Source organism: Eublepharis macularius, chromosome 1 (genome assembly GCF_028583425.1).
Source record: "Eublepharis macularius isolate TG4126 chromosome 1, MPM_Emac_v1.0, whole genome shotgun sequence".
Classification (NCBI taxonomy): domain Eukaryota; kingdom Metazoa; phylum Chordata; class Lepidosauria; order Squamata; family Eublepharidae; genus Eublepharis; species Eublepharis macularius.
The window spans coordinates 122,741,330-122,759,673 of NC_072790.1; the positions used below are offsets into that span (position 1 = coordinate 122,741,330).

General features: G+C 43.6%; 1 protein-coding gene across 2 annotated transcripts in view; it reads left to right on the plus strand.

The window, feature by feature from the left end:
* Nucleotides 1-18,344, plus strand: part of ADGRG6 (adhesion G protein-coupled receptor G6) — a 183,255-nt gene that overhangs the window by 8,784 nt on the left and 156,127 nt on the right. For both annotated transcript variants that reach the window (XM_054980842.1, XM_054980850.1), the window contains exon 2: nucleotides 95-192. In XM_054980842.1, the coding sequence (XP_054836817.1) occupies nucleotides 95-192 (98 nt within the window). The remainder of the gene's footprint in view (nucleotides 1-94; nucleotides 193-18,344) is intronic.

Consider the following 18,344-nt stretch of genomic DNA (forward strand, 5'->3'; position numbering starts at 1 on the left):
CAATCCTTTATGTGTATCATTAGAGTTATTGAAGTAACAAAACACACAAAGGACAATTTATATTTTCCTGTACTTGTATTTTCTGGTTTCATAGGATGTCTTCTGAGAGCCTCATGTGGTGCTGTCTATGGAAATGGAAGCTTCATTTGCTGTTCTTATTCACTATTTATCTGACGCATGTGCAGCATTCAGGTAAAAAGGGAAAATTTTATTTATTTATTTTATTTATGTCATTTATAGTCCCTCTTTTTCACTGAGACTCAAGGCAGATTACATAGTATGAGATTAGTACAATCAGTATCAAGTACATTTCAATACAGTATCAAGGACATTTCCATAAACAATGCCATAGGGTAAATAGATACAAGTTTAAAAGACATAGTATTAGCAAGAATCCAATACAGGGTAGAAAAAATACTGAAGCAGAACATAATCATTTCTAGCACTGACATTAGATAACATGGAGCACTGGTGGTACACAGGAGTACGTATTTAAAGCAGCAGATAATGTGCAAGGCAATATAGTGATGAAGTGTATGGTCCCTAACTCATTAGCAAAGCGTCTGAGACCCCATCCCTACAATACACCCCTCCCATTTGAGTAAAAAGCCCTTTTGAACAGTTCGGTTTTGCATCATTTACGGAAAGCCAGGACAGTGGGGGCTCTTCTGACTTCCTCGGGCAGTTCATTCATTCATTCAGCCCAAATTTTATTCTGCTGAGTGTGACTCTTGTGAATCCTGCTACAATAGCTGTAAATAGTAGAAGAACATAAATATGTTGGTTTTAATTGGATTGTTCAGAAGATATTTGAAGTTGATGGCCGCCATGAGTATGCAATCAGAGGAAGCTAGAGCCTACTCTGGTTCGCCTTCCCCTTCTGCTTGTTTCTATCCTGTGTCAGTGAGGTGGTAGGAGTAGAGAGGTAAGAGGGCACATATGAGGGTGATGAACAGACGGGTTGCGGGGGGGGGCAGCTCAGAGTGAACAGAGATGGAAAACCCAGACCAAGAGGGGAAGAGAAATCTGGAAGGAGTGTGATAGGAGGAGAGAAGGAAATGCTGAGTGTGCAGGTGGGAAGGTAAAAGGGGGCAATGCGATTTACTTTACCCCACAAGACCTTATGAACCCCACTCTTGTAGCCTAATAAGCATGATTTTTAATAGTTTCTTAAGAGATTGTTTTGGTACACGAAATAAACTCCACAAAACACTATAGTTTGAAGCAAGACATAATATAGATTTAATACATGTAGAATCTGTTCACTATGCTATACAGTCTACAGTATGGCACAGCAAACTTGCTGAACTTTGGCAGGATTGCATCCATGCATTTTGGATGTTGTGCTATCACTGCACAATGTAAGTCACTCACAAATAGATTTTCCTTTGCCAATCCACTTGTGCTATAGCTAGGGTTGCCAGGTCCCCCTACCCCCTGAGTGGGAGGTTAGAGGCCTGGCAGCTACCTTTTTGATGTCCTGCGCTCCTGGCCTGCACGATAATGTCACTTCCAGGAAGTGATGTCATTGCACAGGCCATGTGCCACCCTGGGAGCACTCCTGGGCTATGCAGGGGGCCAAATCAGGCCAATTCAGCCCAATTTGGACTGCTGCGGAGCATGGGGGTGCTGCTGCGCTCCACAGTGACCCGAATCTGGCTGCTGCAGGGCAGGGAGTGCTGCTGCACTGCGCAATGGCTCAATTTGGGCAAATTCAAAACTAGCTCGATTTGTCCCGAATCAGGCCCTAATTGTGCCACTGCGGAGCACGGGAGCACACCTCGCCACCCAGGAGCACACCGCAGGAGGCACATTTCCCCCCTCCCCCACTGGCCAGGTAAGCAGGGGAGGGGTGGATGGTGGGAGTGGGGGACTGGCAAACCTAACTATAGCACAATGATAGTACAATATTCAACAGTGAATGCAACCCAGGTCTGAGAGTAGGTGGTCAGTGTCCCACTGGGAATCCTAAGTTTGATACTTTTGAATTCAATGATGGAAGAAAAGTAGGATATAAATGTAATACATACATGAAGCAAAACTCTTCCTTACTTTAGCATTACTAGAGTCTGTCTTGGGGGAGGATTCATTCCCATTCCCAACCCCAGCTCAGCATAAAATCTTGACAAAGAATGGGTGTTGAGATAGGGGTTAGCGAGAATACAAACTCAAATTACATAACCCCCTTTCCAGTTGTGGTGTTTCCTAATGTCAGCTGAGTGGTTTTTCTGCTCCTAACATGGTACTGAAAAAGAAACTAATTGTTGAAAATGTGCCAAAATACCATTTTCTTTAAAAAAATTAGAATTGGTGTTTTCTCTAATTCAATGGAATTCATTGTTTGGTACACAACTCTGACTATCTAGAATGTACACAGTAGTTCTGACTGAAGCACAAAAGAACAAATTTGGCTTTAAAATCTATTGATAATACTATTGGCCAACTTTTACTGGCTTTTGTAAAAATTACTCAGATAATGTGTGTGAGGTACTCTAAAGTCTTGAAATGTATAACACAGTGCTAAATAATATCCATGTTATTTATTAAAGGAATGTTGACTTAAATATCAGAGTTGCTCTTCTAAGCCAGGACAAGAAACTACTTATTCCGTGTAGTCGTTGCTCTATGATTTTTTTTTACTGTTCACTACATGCCCTTGCCAGAGGTGAGACAGTGAGTTAATGATATGACAGTTCCTATGCTCTATTATTGTTGTTGTTGTTATCTTTTGAAATGGATAAATGTATTTGCAGTTCATATTCTGTTTAACTGATATTACACAAATAAAAATTGATGAGACTTAACAGATCCTATTTATAATAGCATATGATATGATGTAACCAGTTAGGTTACTCTGGAATGCAGGAGCTTCACTCTCACATTTTAAGAAGATATGCTGGCAGAATTATGTTTAAAGCCCTAAATGACTTGGTGTCAGAATATCTAAGATGTTGTTTTCTTTCATGTCCTGCCTGTCCTTTAAGGTAATCAATTGTAGTCCTGCTACAACTTCTTTCTTTTGTGGAAGTTAGACAGATGGCAAGAAAAGAGTAGAACATTTTCAGTGGTAGCACCCCAACTTTGGAATGCCTCCCCCTTGTAGGTTTAACTTGTGCTGGGTTTGATGTCTTTCCAGTGCCAGATTAAGACCCATTTGTTCTCCCAGACTTTTGAATGAGTAGTTATCTTTTTTTTTTTTTACCTTTTCTGTTATTTTGACTTAATCGTGGTGGTTGTACAGCTGTTTATGTAGCTGGTTTCATAAACCTCAGCAGTTTATCTTTATACCTTCCCCCTTTCCTGACAATCAAACCTCTGCTATAGTGGCTTCCTTTTTAGCCACGGTGATAAAGAAACAAGATTTTCATGAGTTTAGATAGTTTAAAGTGATAATGACGAGTTATGTCTATGTGAATTGGGTATGTTCAAGTGTACAGTTCATATTTTGTTGGTATTTGTATGGCTTATGGCTTCAGCCGGAAAAGCAATAAACATATCTATCTATCTATCTACCTTCCCCCTCTGTTTTTACGTGTAACGTTTTTTGTGCTTTTTATGTTGTTTTTAACTGATTATATTCTACAATGTTTTAAATTGTTTTTTGTGTAGTTAGTTGACTCTAAATAAATATATATTTAGGCTTTGGTGCTAAGTTACTTACTAACATATAATATTAAGTACTGCATGTTTATTTGGAAGTCAGTTTCATTGAAAATGGTAGTAAGATACAGGCTCAGTTTAAATAAGAACAAATTATTCATGTGATGTTGCACACACTCATCGTCTCCATTAAATTGGGCGGCTACAGATGCAGTGCTACTATGTGTGCATAGTACATACATGTGTGTTACATATTTGTAATGGAGAAAATTCTAGATCAACAAAAGCAGATCGAGTCAGACTTTAATTGACTTTATAGCAAGAAATGAGGCAACATTCCCCTTTACCCACCCCAAACAGTTCCTACTTTTATGATGTAGATATATCATTAGCTGTAGTTCTATCCATGATTGTAAAGTTAGTTGACCCATTGTTCTTTAATTACTTAGTAATTATGTGTATACTTTAATATTTAGTGTCTTTCAGTGTTTTGATTTCTAATGTCTGCTGTATGTTGCTTTCAAGCTGTTATTGTGCAATTTTTCTCTGTTTTAATAAAGTTTATTTAAAGCTTTTTAAAAAGTAATTTTCCTGCCTCCTGTGAAAGCTCCAAATACCCCGCACCCCCCACCCTGTTCCTGCGAGGTCCCTTGTCCTCAGGAAAAGGATTTCAGTGAGCATTTGGGACTCCTATGGGAGGGGGAAAGAAAAAAATACTCAGTAAGTGCAAGTCCTTGCACATGTTGAAATATTAGTCAAGAATCAGCCCACAGAGAGTGTAGGCGCAAAGATACTTGAACCATATCCCTTCCCTTACCTCCCTGTGCACCAGTTCTTTCAGTAATTTTCTTCTAGCCTGGTAGAAAGAATTGAGAGTTTAGCTGGCAAAAATATGCCTCAGGCACAGGCATAAAAGGATGATGATGATCCACACATTCTGTTTTTCTTTTAAAAATATACTCCCACCCTTTGCTTTCTTTAAATTGAAGGGATGGGTGCCCGCCCTCCCCACCTTATTGCAAGCAGGAATGCTGAGAACTTTACCATGAACAGGATCACCAGGCAAACTTAAGAACTTGTTTGAACTCTCTTATATATACATGGAAAGCTGCTGCAGATTGCTTAGAAGCTTTTTATTGACATTGATATTGTGCTTGTGAATGCATGCTTTAAATAACCCTACAGAGGATATTTTGCTTGCTTTTTGTGCCCTGGATACTCCACACCCTTAATCATCTAGCTTGTGTTGGCTATCATCTTCTATACTATTTATAATTCTACAATAACCCTTTTAAGCTGCAGAGGTGTACCCTGATCTGCTGAGTCACTCACTCCCATCACTGACTGTCTTCCTCTGAATAATTTGGAGAATTAGACAAGACAATGAGATACCATAATAATAGTCAATCTGTGCAGTTTCTGAGCACTTCTGAATATTACAAACTTCTGTTCCCTGATTCAGAGTAGTTATAAATGGGATATGGTTTGGGTTAGATCTTGATAATTAATTCCTAACTGTACATTTCTAGTTGAATGCATGAGGGAGCAGTCGTAAGCAGGTTTACTCAAAATTAAGTTCCATGTCATTCACTAGAATTTACTTCCAGGAAAGTGTTCTTAGGATGGCAGTCTGAAACTCCCAAGGTTAATTTATAATCTGTTATTAATTATTATCCATGGTGAGTTTATAGTAAATATTTTTAACAGATATTGTACTCCACACTAGAGATGGGCACGAACAGCAATACGGATTTTAAAAAGCCACAAACAGCCCAGTCAGCTGGTTGTTGTGGATTTTCTGGGCTGTATAGCCGTGGTCTTGGCATTGTAGTTCCTGACGTTTCGCCAGCAGCTGTGGCTGGCATCTTCAGAGGTGTAGCACCAAAAGACAGAGATCTCTCAGTGTCACTGAGAGGTGACACTGAGGTGACACTGAGAGATCTCTGTCTTTGGTGCTACACCTCTGAAGATGCCAGTCACAGCTGCTGGCAAAACGTCAGGAACTACAATGCCAAGACCACGGCTATACAGCCCGGAAAATCCACAACAACCATTGTTCTCCAGCCGTGAAAGCCTTTGACAGCCCAATCAGCTGTTCGTGAACAAGCTGTTCATGAGGCCCCATTCTAAATGAACAGGTGGTCATTGCAAGCCTCGTTCATTGCTGTTGCTGTTCGTCAAGGCAGACAATCTAGCACCTGCAATCAATTCCCTTGGCAACCGGAGGCAGGGACTGCCTGAACTCCTGCTGTTGCCCTGGAAACCCCAATCTAAGCCCAATTTAGCTTGATAGGCAGGTCTTCCTTTCAAGTGTGGAGCTCCAAATTTGTTGCAAGGAAGCAAAGAGCAGGGGGGAGGGGGGCTCTCAGCTCTGGTTTTGCAGACAGTGAGAGAGAAACAGTTGCTGTTGACATTTTGAGAGAGAGACAGGGAGAGTTCATTGGAGCTTGAATTTTCTTTGTGTGTGGTGTGGTAGGGATCTACCCCTTCAGGTTCTAGGGCTGCTGCCAGGTTCTGGGGCCAAGCTATTATTTATTATTGGTACATTTCCTGCTGCCTGCTCAGGTAGGGTTTCTGGGAGTGGTGTGGTAGGGATCTTGATGGCTGGAGGCGAGCCTGCTGGCTCCCACAAACAACGAACAACGAACATGTTCGTGATCAGGTCATGTTCATCAATGTTTGTTGTTCGTGGATGGCAACGAACAATGAACACCATGTTCGTTTTTTTTCTGTTCGTGCCCATGTCTACTCCACACACCCAAAACTTCCTTTTCAAACTTTCAGCATCTGAACCATGCAGATTCATCCTCCTCCAACATTTTTTTCACTTTATATAACACCAAACTGATTTCAACATTCTGAAGCATATTTAGTCCTCGTTAGGCATTTTTAGGGGAGAGGGTTAATTTACAAAGCATTTTAATGCATTTCTGTAGAATCTTGTTAGGATGTTGAGACCCTGCCATGTTTGTACGTTGCCTGGTTTTATTGCTTTTATTAATCATATAGTGGCTAGCCAGTCTGTTGTTAAATATAGTAATGATGTATGTCTTAATACCTTCTGTTCCCCCCCCATTGTTGGTAGCCCTGTATAAAAATACCTTGTTAGTGAGAAGACGTTGCAAATGTGATAAGAGAAATTGTGAAAAGGTATAACTGATAAGGATGATTTACAGCTAGTAATGAATTAAGTAGTAGCAGTCATATGAAAATTCAGGAATCACTACAAAATATGATTTAGAGTGGAGAATGTAGGAAGTACTGCTACACTAACATGTATGCCATCTATTCCTGAGCAGGTTTATTTGGCAAAGCCCCATAGATTTCAGTGTGACAACTTCCTTGTAAATATGCTTAGGACTGCAGTCTTAATCAGACTTTTTAGTGGAAGGCAGAGGGCCAATAATTTTCAGACAAAATGATCTTTATTCAGTTGTGAAACAGCTATTCAGGACAGCAAATTAATGTGGAAGGTTTCTTTTTCAATTTTGTAATTTTACTGGATTGTTCTTGGCTAGTACAAATGACTTTCATGCGTGTGTTAGCTGTCAGTTTTGAGATTTTAATTAGAATAGGTATAAGAAGAGGTAATTGTATGTTTTTAAAATTTATTATTCAAGGCCATATGACAGCAATGCTGATTCTATGACTCATTATGAATTTAAGCCAATTGTGAGAGGGAGGGCAGGAAAGGATAAGCTCATTCTAGGCTCTTGTGGCCTTTTCTTATGTGTCAAGGGTAATGCTGCTCACCACTTTCAGGTCAGGAAGAAATTTTTCTCAAGACCAGATTGGCCAGGGAGCCTGGACCTTTTTGCCTTCCTCTGGGTGTAGAGCAGGAGAGTTGTGAGAGGAGATAGCTGTGAATTTTCTACATTGTGCAAGGGGTTCGACTAGATGAATCTTGTGTTCCTTCCAGCTCTATGTTTTTATGTTTCTAAGGCAGGATGACAAAATGTATTTTACTTTCTTATACTTTCCATAGGGAAAGTTGTAGTATTATCTTTTAGCCCTACAACAACTGTGAGATTTAATAACCTGAAAGATAGTGACTTGCTAAATCCTACTTACTCTCTCTTTCATGGCTAAGAAGAGATTTTAATTTGGGTTACCCATATTCAAATGTAATGCTGTAGTAACTGGATCTTATTGACTACTAACCAATGCCTATGCGAAGGATCTTCTGATTTCTTTATTGCAGTCTCCCTTTTGGTTGATGATTGAGCCAAGGATTAGAAAATCTTGAACGATTTCAAACAGCAGTTGTGAGAGAGCTATATAAGAACCTTAAACATAAAGATGTCTATCTGGGAATCAAGATAATCCAAGCTATGGTATTCCCCATTGTTATGTACGGATGTGAAAGCTGGACAGAGAAGAAAGCTGACAGGAAGAAAATTTATTCATTTGAAATGTGGTGCTGGAGGAGGGTTTTGCGGATACCATGGACAGCCAAAAAGATAAATAAGTGGATACTAGATCAAATCAAGCCTGAATTCTTCATAGAAGCTAAAATGACAAAACTAAGGCCATCATACTTTGGTCACATCATGAGAAGATTCTCTGGAAAAGCCAATAATGCTAGTAAAAGTGGAAGGCAGTAGGAAAAGAGGAAGACCTAAAATGAGATGGCTTGACTCAATAAAAGAAGCCATGTCCTCCAGTTTGCAGGATCTGAGCAACTCTATTAATGATAGGAAGTTTTGGAGATCTTTCCTTCATAGGGTCACCATAGGTCAGAGGTGACTTGACAGCACATAACATACACACATGCAAAGGATCCCAAAGGTTTCTTGCTTATGACATGCATAGAATGTGTTTTACTTAGGAAGATTTATGCTTCGTAGAGTAAATGCAGTGATTTGGGTTAATTCTTTAGTTTTAAAACTTGGACATGTCAGCACTCTTTTTTCAGATGGGTAGCCATGTTGGTCTGCAGTAGAATGGCAAGATTTGAATTCAGTAGCACAATAAAGACCAGCAAGATTTACAATGTGTAACCATCAATTGCAAGAAAAAGATTAAAAGTATACTAGGATTATGAGTTTTATCTTTATTAGGTGGTCATCACTTAAAGGTGTATATTACCTTAACTAAGAGCCAAAGATCCTATTGGGAAAAACTTTTAACTTCATCAGTTAAAGTAGATCCTTCACAGGGTAGCTTGGCTGACCACTCCAGTTGATTGACATCAACTTAGCTGGTGAAAACTCATTCAGAGGCAAATTTCCCTGTCTTGGAGAGAGTTGAAATTCTGTTATCTGCTGTTTTCTTTTCTTACTACCTTTAGATTAGAGATTCTCCCTGGAGGAACAAGCGGTGCTACAGTTATGGTAGCACTTCCATGGGAAAATCCCAGGGAGATTAAACCAATTTTAATTAGCCAGAATTTGAGAAGGAATCCTGGAACTATAAAAGAAGAGAGTCAAGTGGTTTTCCCTGAGAGAGCCTGGCATTTTATCGGAATGTTTAAATCAATATTCTTTGGGTGATAGTTCAACAAATACCTTAGGTGCTCTTTTGTATGCCATTTGTTATGACAAGATATACTCTCCTTCTAAAGGAAAACATAAGACAGTGAGATTTTACATGTATCCAAAGCCATAGTGGAAGGGAAGAAAGACGAGTTTTTAAAAAGAGACCGTGGCAAAGGATCTTTGCCACCTCAGTTGGAATCAAGTGGCAGACACCAGAGTTGGGAACTAAAGGGCTGCTTTATTGAAATCGACAACATAACTTGTAAACATAGCAAGGGCCTAACTACTGGTACAGGTCAAGCCCTGGGGTCATTCTTGGACCTCTGCCCTGACCTGTCTGGGCGCGCCACCCTCTGCCCCAGGTACAAGCCATCCAGCGTATGACTGTTCCCCAACCTGGCCACGCAATGTGGTTCCCCCCATTAAAGTTCCACCCCTGGCTGCAGAGCTGGGGAGTAAATTGGATATATTCCCAGCCTGACCCCCAGTGCTTTGAAGAGGTCTCTGTTGACCTTCCGCTTAGCCCTCTCTCTTGCCATAGGGTCCAACACTTCCTGCCAGACATGATGTGTAAGTCTGCCTGCACCTGCAAGGAAAGGGCCTTACCCTTAATCAGGCAAAGGTCATTGCCCCCCAGGATGACCAGGATGTGAGGTGGCAGCAGTTCAGGCCATCTCAAGCCTCTTCGGCCCTGCCATTCAGTGGCAGACCACTGGCTCAGGCCTAGCTGGGACTCGATCTCCATCGTCTTGGCTTGGTATGCCACCCAGAGAACCATACTGTGGCTGCAGACAAGGATCCGTAACCTCTCCTGCCAGCCACCTGCACCTAAAAGAAAATAGTGTTAGCAGGGCTTCCCTTGATTCAAAGAGTGAACATTGGTAGGCGGAGGAGCGCCACCTACTCACCCTTTGAATACGTAAATAGTTAATAAATAAATAGCAGATAAGATAAGGAATGAGCATGAGAACAGTAAAAATAAGAGCTGACAGAGAAGCCAACAAACCAACAAGCTAGGCTGAAAATTCTCTCAGTGTCACCAGGGTGGTGATGGGTGTGCATATATTGCATAGATATTATGCATAAATGACTGCAGCATTTCCATGATTCATGCATGGTCCCATCGTGCCCAGATGCAAAATCTACTTAACCATTCATGCTTGTTTCAAGAAAGAATCAAAAGAAAAACATCCAAGAATGGTGTTGTGTATGTGTCAAGATATATAGCTCTTTTTCAGAATGTTTTCCGGTTTAGACCTTTTGAGGAAGAGTATGTTTCCTTTTGCATTTACTTAATTTGCAAAGAGAACTTTTCAGTTCCTTTGGATGGTTTTCTCTTACAAGGGGTTTTTGCTTTGTCATAGATTGGTTGTTCAATTCCGTTGCATTTGGGCTGTCGCAATTAGAAAATATGATGGATTAAAAAAAATACTGGACACATTTGTAAGCTAGCAATCCTACTGGAAAGATTGTTCCACAGCTGTGGGACTGCCACCAAAGATGCCCTCTCCTATATACTCACCAAGTGAGGTCCTTTGATTGATGGGACAGTCAGAATCTTAAATCCTGGGCAGGAACATATGGGAGAAGATGTTCTTTCAGATACCTAAGCCATGCAGGGTTTTGAGGGATAGAAGAGATCAGTGGCCGGGGGTCACGTGTTCTCAATAGCTGGTCCCAACCAGCAGTCTAGCCACATTATTCTGCACTAGCTGCAGCTTCCAAACCATCTTTCAGGGTAGCCCCAAGTAGAGTGCATTGCAATCGTCCAATTAAGATGTAACTAAGGCATGAATCACTGTGACGACATCTAACTGAACCAGGAATGGATGTGGCTGACGCACTAGCTGAAACTGGGCAAATGCACCCTGTGCCACCACAGCCACCTGGCTTTCTGAGGTGACCACTGTGTCAAACAGTACTCCTAAGTTGTGAACCTGACTTTTGGGGTGGGGGGGGAGTGACTACATCCAAGACAATGGAGAGCTCACATCACTGGTCAGCCTTTCTACTAACCCAGGATTCAGTTTCAACTTGTTCACCCTCATTCAGCCCATTACTGGCTCCAAGTACTGGTTCAGAACATCAATAGGATCCTTGGAATTAGATGGAAAAGAGATGGAACACAGACTGCATTGGTCGGGTGAACCTGCTAGTCCTGTTGGATCTCTCAGTGGCCTTCAGTACCATTGACAATGGTATCCTTGAGTCACATCTTGACCCTGAGATTAAGGAGCATCATGTTGTGGTCGTTCAAGTCTGGTGATCCATCTTACAAGGTGGGGAGGGACTCCTGCTCTAACCCATGGCCATTTACCTATGGAGTCTCACAGGGCTCAGTCTTATCATCCATGTTATTTAATATTTACCTGAAGCCACTGAGAGCTTTCAGCTGCAGTGTCACCATTGTGCAGATAATACACAGCTCCAACTTTCTTTTCCATCTGCTTCCAAGGATGCTGCTGATGAGGCAACTCGGAAGGATACCATGGTTGATGATATTGAAAGCTGCTGAGAGATCCAGTGGAACCTGCAGGTCTGGGGTGGGGGGAATGTGTGGCTGCTCTGGGAAGGAGGATGCCCTTGGGTCCAGAAGTCTCCCACAGTACTGCTGGCATCTTATAATTACACAGCTTGTCATTGCAGAGGTGGGGAACCCGCAGTTAGTCTTGGGTGCAGGGAGGGGATATGGGTTCAAGGTCAGCTTCTATCTTTGTTTTTCTAGTTTTACTTTTTTGAGAGAAGGGTGCTTGTGACTTGGAGCAGAGATGTTTGTATGTGGGCATCAATTTTGCTGCCAATCAGGCCCTTGCCAGAGAAGAGATGGGTGTTTTGTCTGCTGCACAGGTGGCTTTTCCCTATGGGCTGGGGAAGGGATGTCTCAGGCCACATGCCTCTATTGGAGTTACACTGTTGCTGGGTCTTCCCTCCCTGTTTGCTGGCTGTCTGTGGGGGTGGAGGAGTGGCATTGAGAGACAGTGGCCAGCAGTTGGTGATTGGCTGTGCCTGTGTGTGTCACCCACAGGGACATAATTGGCTGCCAATGTCTGATTGGTGGATGTTGCCAGGGTTGCTGTGGATGCCAATGCACTTGCTACATAGTGTGTGCCTTCTTGAGGACTATGGTGGAATGGCCACAGGAAATGAACCAGCATTGCCACTTTTGCAATGGTGGCTAAGTGCCTTCACCACAGGAACCCTGAGGATTGTGCCGCAGGTCTTCCTTGATGTCTCTGTTATGATCTTAGGCTAGTATTGGATTATTAAGGTTGCTGGGAAAGGCTGGTGGTCCTGCCCCGTGGATGCGCATTGCAGGACCTTAGGAAGTGCTCTGCTACTGTTTGATCCGGTGCTGCTGCGGATGTGATCCTGTAAGGTAATGGATCCCTGGATTGCTGGGGCAGCTGATCCACAGAGCACAGTGGGGCAGCTTACAGGCACCCCAAACCTTAGTTTGCCCACCTGGAGTGTAGGGATACTGTGGCAATGTATTGGGCTAACAGCCCAGTGCAGGGCTGCAGGCATCCATGGCCCCCCCATCATAGGCAGGCCTCCTAGGGACATGTCCCCAGGAGTATGCCCAAGTCCAGGACAAGGGCCATGGTGCTGGGAGGGTCTGGTTCAGGCCATACCCACATGTACACACTGCTGGCCTTGAGTGTGGGGTCCAGCATTGTGGGGGCGGCACCCAAGCTTATGTGAGGGGAACAGGAAAGGCAGATGAGTCCCACCACTGTCAGTATGTTTTTACCCCTTCGAGTTGAGCCTGTGGCGAAAGGGTACCTGTTAGGGTTCTGAAATGAGGCATATTAACCGTATAGTATGGACTTTGGTCTCTTGTTTGTTTGTTTGTTTGTTTTCACTTATACCATGGGGATCCAAAACAGCTTACATCTCTCTCCCCTTCTCCATTTTATTCTCACAACAACCCTGTGAAATAAGTTAGGCTGAGAGTGTGTGACTGATGGAGGACTGTGATGGGTGCTGGAGAGGGGAGTTGACCACTGCTGGGGAGGAAGTAATCGGTTGCAGCTGTAAGTTGAAAACTTGTGCTCCATCAGGGTTTTTGGGCAGGGTTGTACATGTGTGGAGTTCGGTGGGGGGGAGGGCACTTGACTTTTTGCACTTCAAGGGCACCTATGGTCTCTGCCATCATGTCTATTGGCGGTATTGATGGTTTGATGGGGATGTTCCCAGTCTGGAGTGTCTTAGGGAGCTGACTAACTCCTGCCACACTCCCTGGGTCCTGCCAGCAGGGCCACTTCTGTCAGTGTTGCTGCTCAGCATTCCCACATCAGTTGCTGGCTGAGGGCTCAGCACCACCTGGGCCTTTTGCTGGTGATACGGCAGGGTATCTGGGAGGTAGGCTGGTGTAGTGGCTAGTCAACAGCACCCTGTGCAGTTACAGCCCTCCCCTTCCCTCTCCCCAGGATTGTGCTGTTAATGAGTCAGATACTGGTAGCAGGAGTGGAAAGGAGAGAGACACTGAAGGTAGTACTTCTCTTTCAATTATTTTCTGTCATTGTGAACTTCACAGGAAAAAATATATATATATATAATTTTGATTTATATTCCACCCTCCCTGCACCGGCCGGCTCAGGGCGGATTACATTTCATAACATTCCAATAAAACTTACTTTTAGCAGAACTTTAAAATCACAATAAATACAGTATAAATATTTAAAAGTACAGAAAGCAGCACAAAAAATCAATCTGTGCTGCTTCAAGAAGATTTGTTAGTTTTTTAAACACCTGCTGAAATGTATTCTGTTAAATAAGTAAAAATCCATTCCACGAATCTGTCCTGCAAAATGAACAATGAAAAAAGGTACTGAATATATATGTCTAGGTACCAAATTAGTTTATTGCTGTTCAGAGCAGAAGAACCATTCTGTCAGAAGTTTTAAAAGTCTTGTCTGATAACTGGGCCCTGTTCTTCATTTCTTGGCCGTTTTCACACTACCTTAATTTCCCGCTTTGTCCCCGCCTTTCCTAATGCCATTTCTTCCAAATCATTCCACACTCCTCTGGAAAACACGCCTTTCTCCCGCCATCCAGTTTCCTCACTGTCCTGTAAAAGAGCGCTTCCCCCCCCCGAAGGCATGTAATGTGATTAATCACGTGATATTTCAAACTCACGTGATCTTTCAAACTCCAAATCACGTGATCTTCAAAATGGGAACAGAGGGTGGTGTGATTGGGCTGCGCGATCAACTTCGGGGGAATGAAAGTAAAAGTAAATTCTAGTGGGAGTGGATGGAAAACCTTTTTATTGCGGCACAGGAGAAACACGAATTAATTGTGTTCACATATATGGGGGGAAAGACGCAAGAAACCTGTCCAAAATAGGAAGAAATGGGATACTTTGAAGCGGAAGAATGGATAGGATTTTGCAGCACATGCACAAGAGGATTATGAAGAGGTGTGGAAAAACCAGCAAATGACGAGACACGGACGATAGCATGACGCGACAATAAGGTAGTGTGAAAATGGCCCTTGTTGCAAAGATCAAGAAAAAGTAATTACCTTGTAGACATGTTTTAGATATGTTATAAGGAGGCTTAGAATGGGGGGAAATGGTATTATCATGAAGTAACTTTGTGGTACTCGTATTGCACAATAAAAATATATTATTTCATACATTGGGGATCCTGTTTCAAAACTGATAACCACATTTGTTGCAGCTATTTATCTGCAACATCTAAACCACAGATGTGAAATGGCTTAACAGACATATCTTACCTGATGGTACCATGGACATTTGTACATTTACGCAAGGAATGAGAATTACAAGCGTTCTCACAGAAGTAAAATGGCAGAAAAGGAGTTCAGAGAGCTAAGGAGGGTGGGAGTGGTTACTCAGCAGACAGACCAATCAGCTCCCAGTGAAAGGAAGTGCAGGGGGGGGGAAGAGAAGCAGAATGGGAGTTTTTGGTTCTTCATGGACAGAATGCATGCCAGCGGCGACTAGGCAGCAGCTTAAAAAAAATTGCTGACTGTGTGCAGAGGAAAAGATAGACAAAAACCATTTCTGCTTTCCATGGCTCCCTTGCAGGTGCAGAACTCAGAAGAACATGGGAACAGAATAGATTCTAAAACGCTGTAAAGTGACCATGCAGAAAACACCATACTCCTAGGCATTTCTTTATTACTACTTTTCACTGTTCCATAGCTATGCTTAGTCAGTTGGAACAGATTACAGTTCAGGACGAAGTCTGGATTGGTATAGGCTCACATTAAGCCCTGTTCCTTTCTTCTGACCATCTCTTGAGCACACATAGTGTCACAGTAAATAATTTGTAGGTTTTTAGTCATTCTATAGAATGCAAATGGCAAGAGGAATATAAGAAGATATGAATGCAGTTAACTTACTCGTGAAGGATGGTAACAGCTTTTCAGTGTTTTTTTCCCTCTCTTCCTCCTATGAACTTAGTTCAAGATGAGTGTTCAGTCTGGCTGCTACAGCACTCCTTGAACAGAGTTGGTTTTGTTCAAATACATGCCCTGACTGTTCAGTGATCCTGTTTCTCTAATTAATGTTGCAATGACAAGCTCATACTATCAGACTGAAGTCATCTTTTATCATAAAGGGATTATTAGGTGGAGAAAAAGGCGCATGGTTTCAGTTATCACAGAGGAATTTTTGGTGACAGGATTCTTATTGTTTGTTTCTTATGGGTATGAAGGATAGAGGGAAATAATTAGGTACTACAAATACTTACTTTTGATTTCTTGACATGTTTGCTACAAGTTTTGTACATGACATTTTACAAGTTAACAAGTGAAGAAGTTTTGGTTGCAATCTTACAATGTGTATGATGCAAGTCTACATTCAGATTCACCCGTGTTTCCCCCATAAATAAATAATTAAGCTTCTCTCCCAAGGCTCGCAATGACCGTGCTTATCGTCTAAAGGCGGCCTTGTGGAAGATGGTGTTATCGGGATCCAACAGGCCAGCAGCAGAGTCATCCGCTGAGCCCGATCCCCTACCCGGTTCTAGTGCTTCCAAGCCATCTACGGAGCTGCTGGACTCATCGGTTCCCATGCCTTCATCGACCCCGGTTTCCCTCGGAACCAAGTTGGAACTGATGTGACATTCAGTCTCAGCTAAGCGCCCCTCCCCGGTTCTGGCCGGATCAGATTGGGCAGCTTCTGAACCAGTCCATAAGAAGGCTAAGATGAAGACAAAACACCTCAAGAAACCTTCTTCCACTTCTTCTCACAAGGGGAAGCACCGTTCCGCTCCTGAGTCCACTGCCTCTCTGGTGGTTGAGGGGGAAATCCTGCGCCCTCCGCCCACCCCTTCCCCGTTGCACACACCAGAACCCCATCAGGTTCCTGAGGGGATTTTCAAGGAGGAGGGAGATGGTCCGCTCCTTACCATGCTGATGGAATCGAACCTACCACAGGCAATTCCAGCTCCCTTGACTATTCTCTCCGCAACGGGACAGATGGCCCCACAGGCCCCTTCGGCGGCCCAATTCTTTACACCTGCCCCATGGACCCCGAACACACTGGTTCCGGCATGGGCCTATATACTTCCCACGCAGAATTGGCACAAGATGTTGGCATGGCTCCAGTCCACACTTATGCACCCGACCGCCCTAGCTGCTCCGAATCTTAGACCTCCTTCGGTGGCACCCTCGACCTCTTACCATTGCCTTTCCCCACCTCCTGAATCACATCTGGATTCTGAGGAGGAGGTCGGATCCATTGTATATTCTGACAGGGCATCAGAACCGGCTTCGGATCTGTCCCCCGGGGAAGCCATGAGTGAAGCACCATCCACTTCACCCTCTGAGGATTTCTGGCTCTTTTCAGAGCAGATGCTTAGGATGACTAAGGCCCTGGAGCTTGATGTCTCATCATCATCCTCGAAGCCCAAGAGTAAAGTTCTTCAGGCACTCCACTCTGAAACCTCCTCTTCGGTGGCTTTCCCTGCCGTAGAGGGACCTGTTGGACATAGCGCATGGGGTTTGGGAAAGATCAGCCTCTATTCCCGCCACATCTTGCAAGGTAGAGAGCTACTACAAACTTCATCAGCAGGATTGCGAATTCCTCTTCAACCATCCCAAGCCTTCCTCCTTAGTTACAGAAGAAGTGCAGCCAAGGAACAAATATGGCTCCCAGTCTTCACCAGCTGATAGAGAGGGGAGAAAACTCCCTGGGATAGAAGGTCTACTCCTCAGCAGCCATAAACTTCAGGATATCAGGGTGAGCTCACTCTCACTACAGATGCCTCCCTTCTGGGTTGGGGAGGTCATTTAGGTGAATTTTCCACCCAGGGGACGTGGTCGCAATCTGAACTTGGTTTGCACATTAACATCTTAGAATTAAGGGCCATAAGATACTCACTTAATTGTTTTGCAAGAATCGTGCGAAACAAGAGAATCCTGCTTCAGACGGACAACACCTCCGCTCTCTACTACATAAACAAGCAAGGGGGAACTGCCTCCCAGACCCTCTGCGCAGAGGCTACGCAGCTTTGGCTATGGGCCATTGGCAACAACACGTTTCCCCAGGCTATACACATAGCAGGGTCATCGAACGTGAGGGCGGACATTCTAAGCAGAAACTACAACCCGCAACACGAGTGGTCGATACGGGAGGTCTACCTCAGGCCAATTTTTACGGGATGGGGTTATCCAGACACAGATCTGTTTGCCACAGTGGACAATGCCAAGGCCATCCGCTTTCGCTCACAGGCAGGCAGGGATCCCAGGTCAATCAGGGATGCATTCCAAATTCCATGGGAGGAGAAACTTTTCTATGCCTTCCCACCAATCCCACAGGTCCTTTGCAGGATAAAACATTACCACACGCATTGCATCCTCACTCCACCCTATTGGCCACACAGGGACTACGGAGTATGGCCAGGGGTTGCTCCCGCCCGCTCCCGCAGGTGCCAGATCTACTATCCAGGGGCACCATGCTGCACCACAATCCTGCCGCTCTCAATCTGTGGGCTTGGCTCCTGAACCCCTAACACACTCCTTCTCGAGTGAGGTGACACAGATCCTCCTCAATGCTAGGAAACCTTCCACCAGGGTGTCCTATGAGGTTAAATGGAATAAATTCCCTGTCTGGGCAGCGGAGAGGGCTCAATCTCCTTTTTCCTGCCCTATTCCCCTGGTCTTTGATTATCTCCTTGCCTTATTGCATAAGGGGCTGTCAGCAGTGTCTGTCAAGGTACACCTGGCAGCAATCTCGGCCTTCCACGAGCCTGTGGATGGTAAAACACTTTTCTCACATTGGGCAGCTAAGCA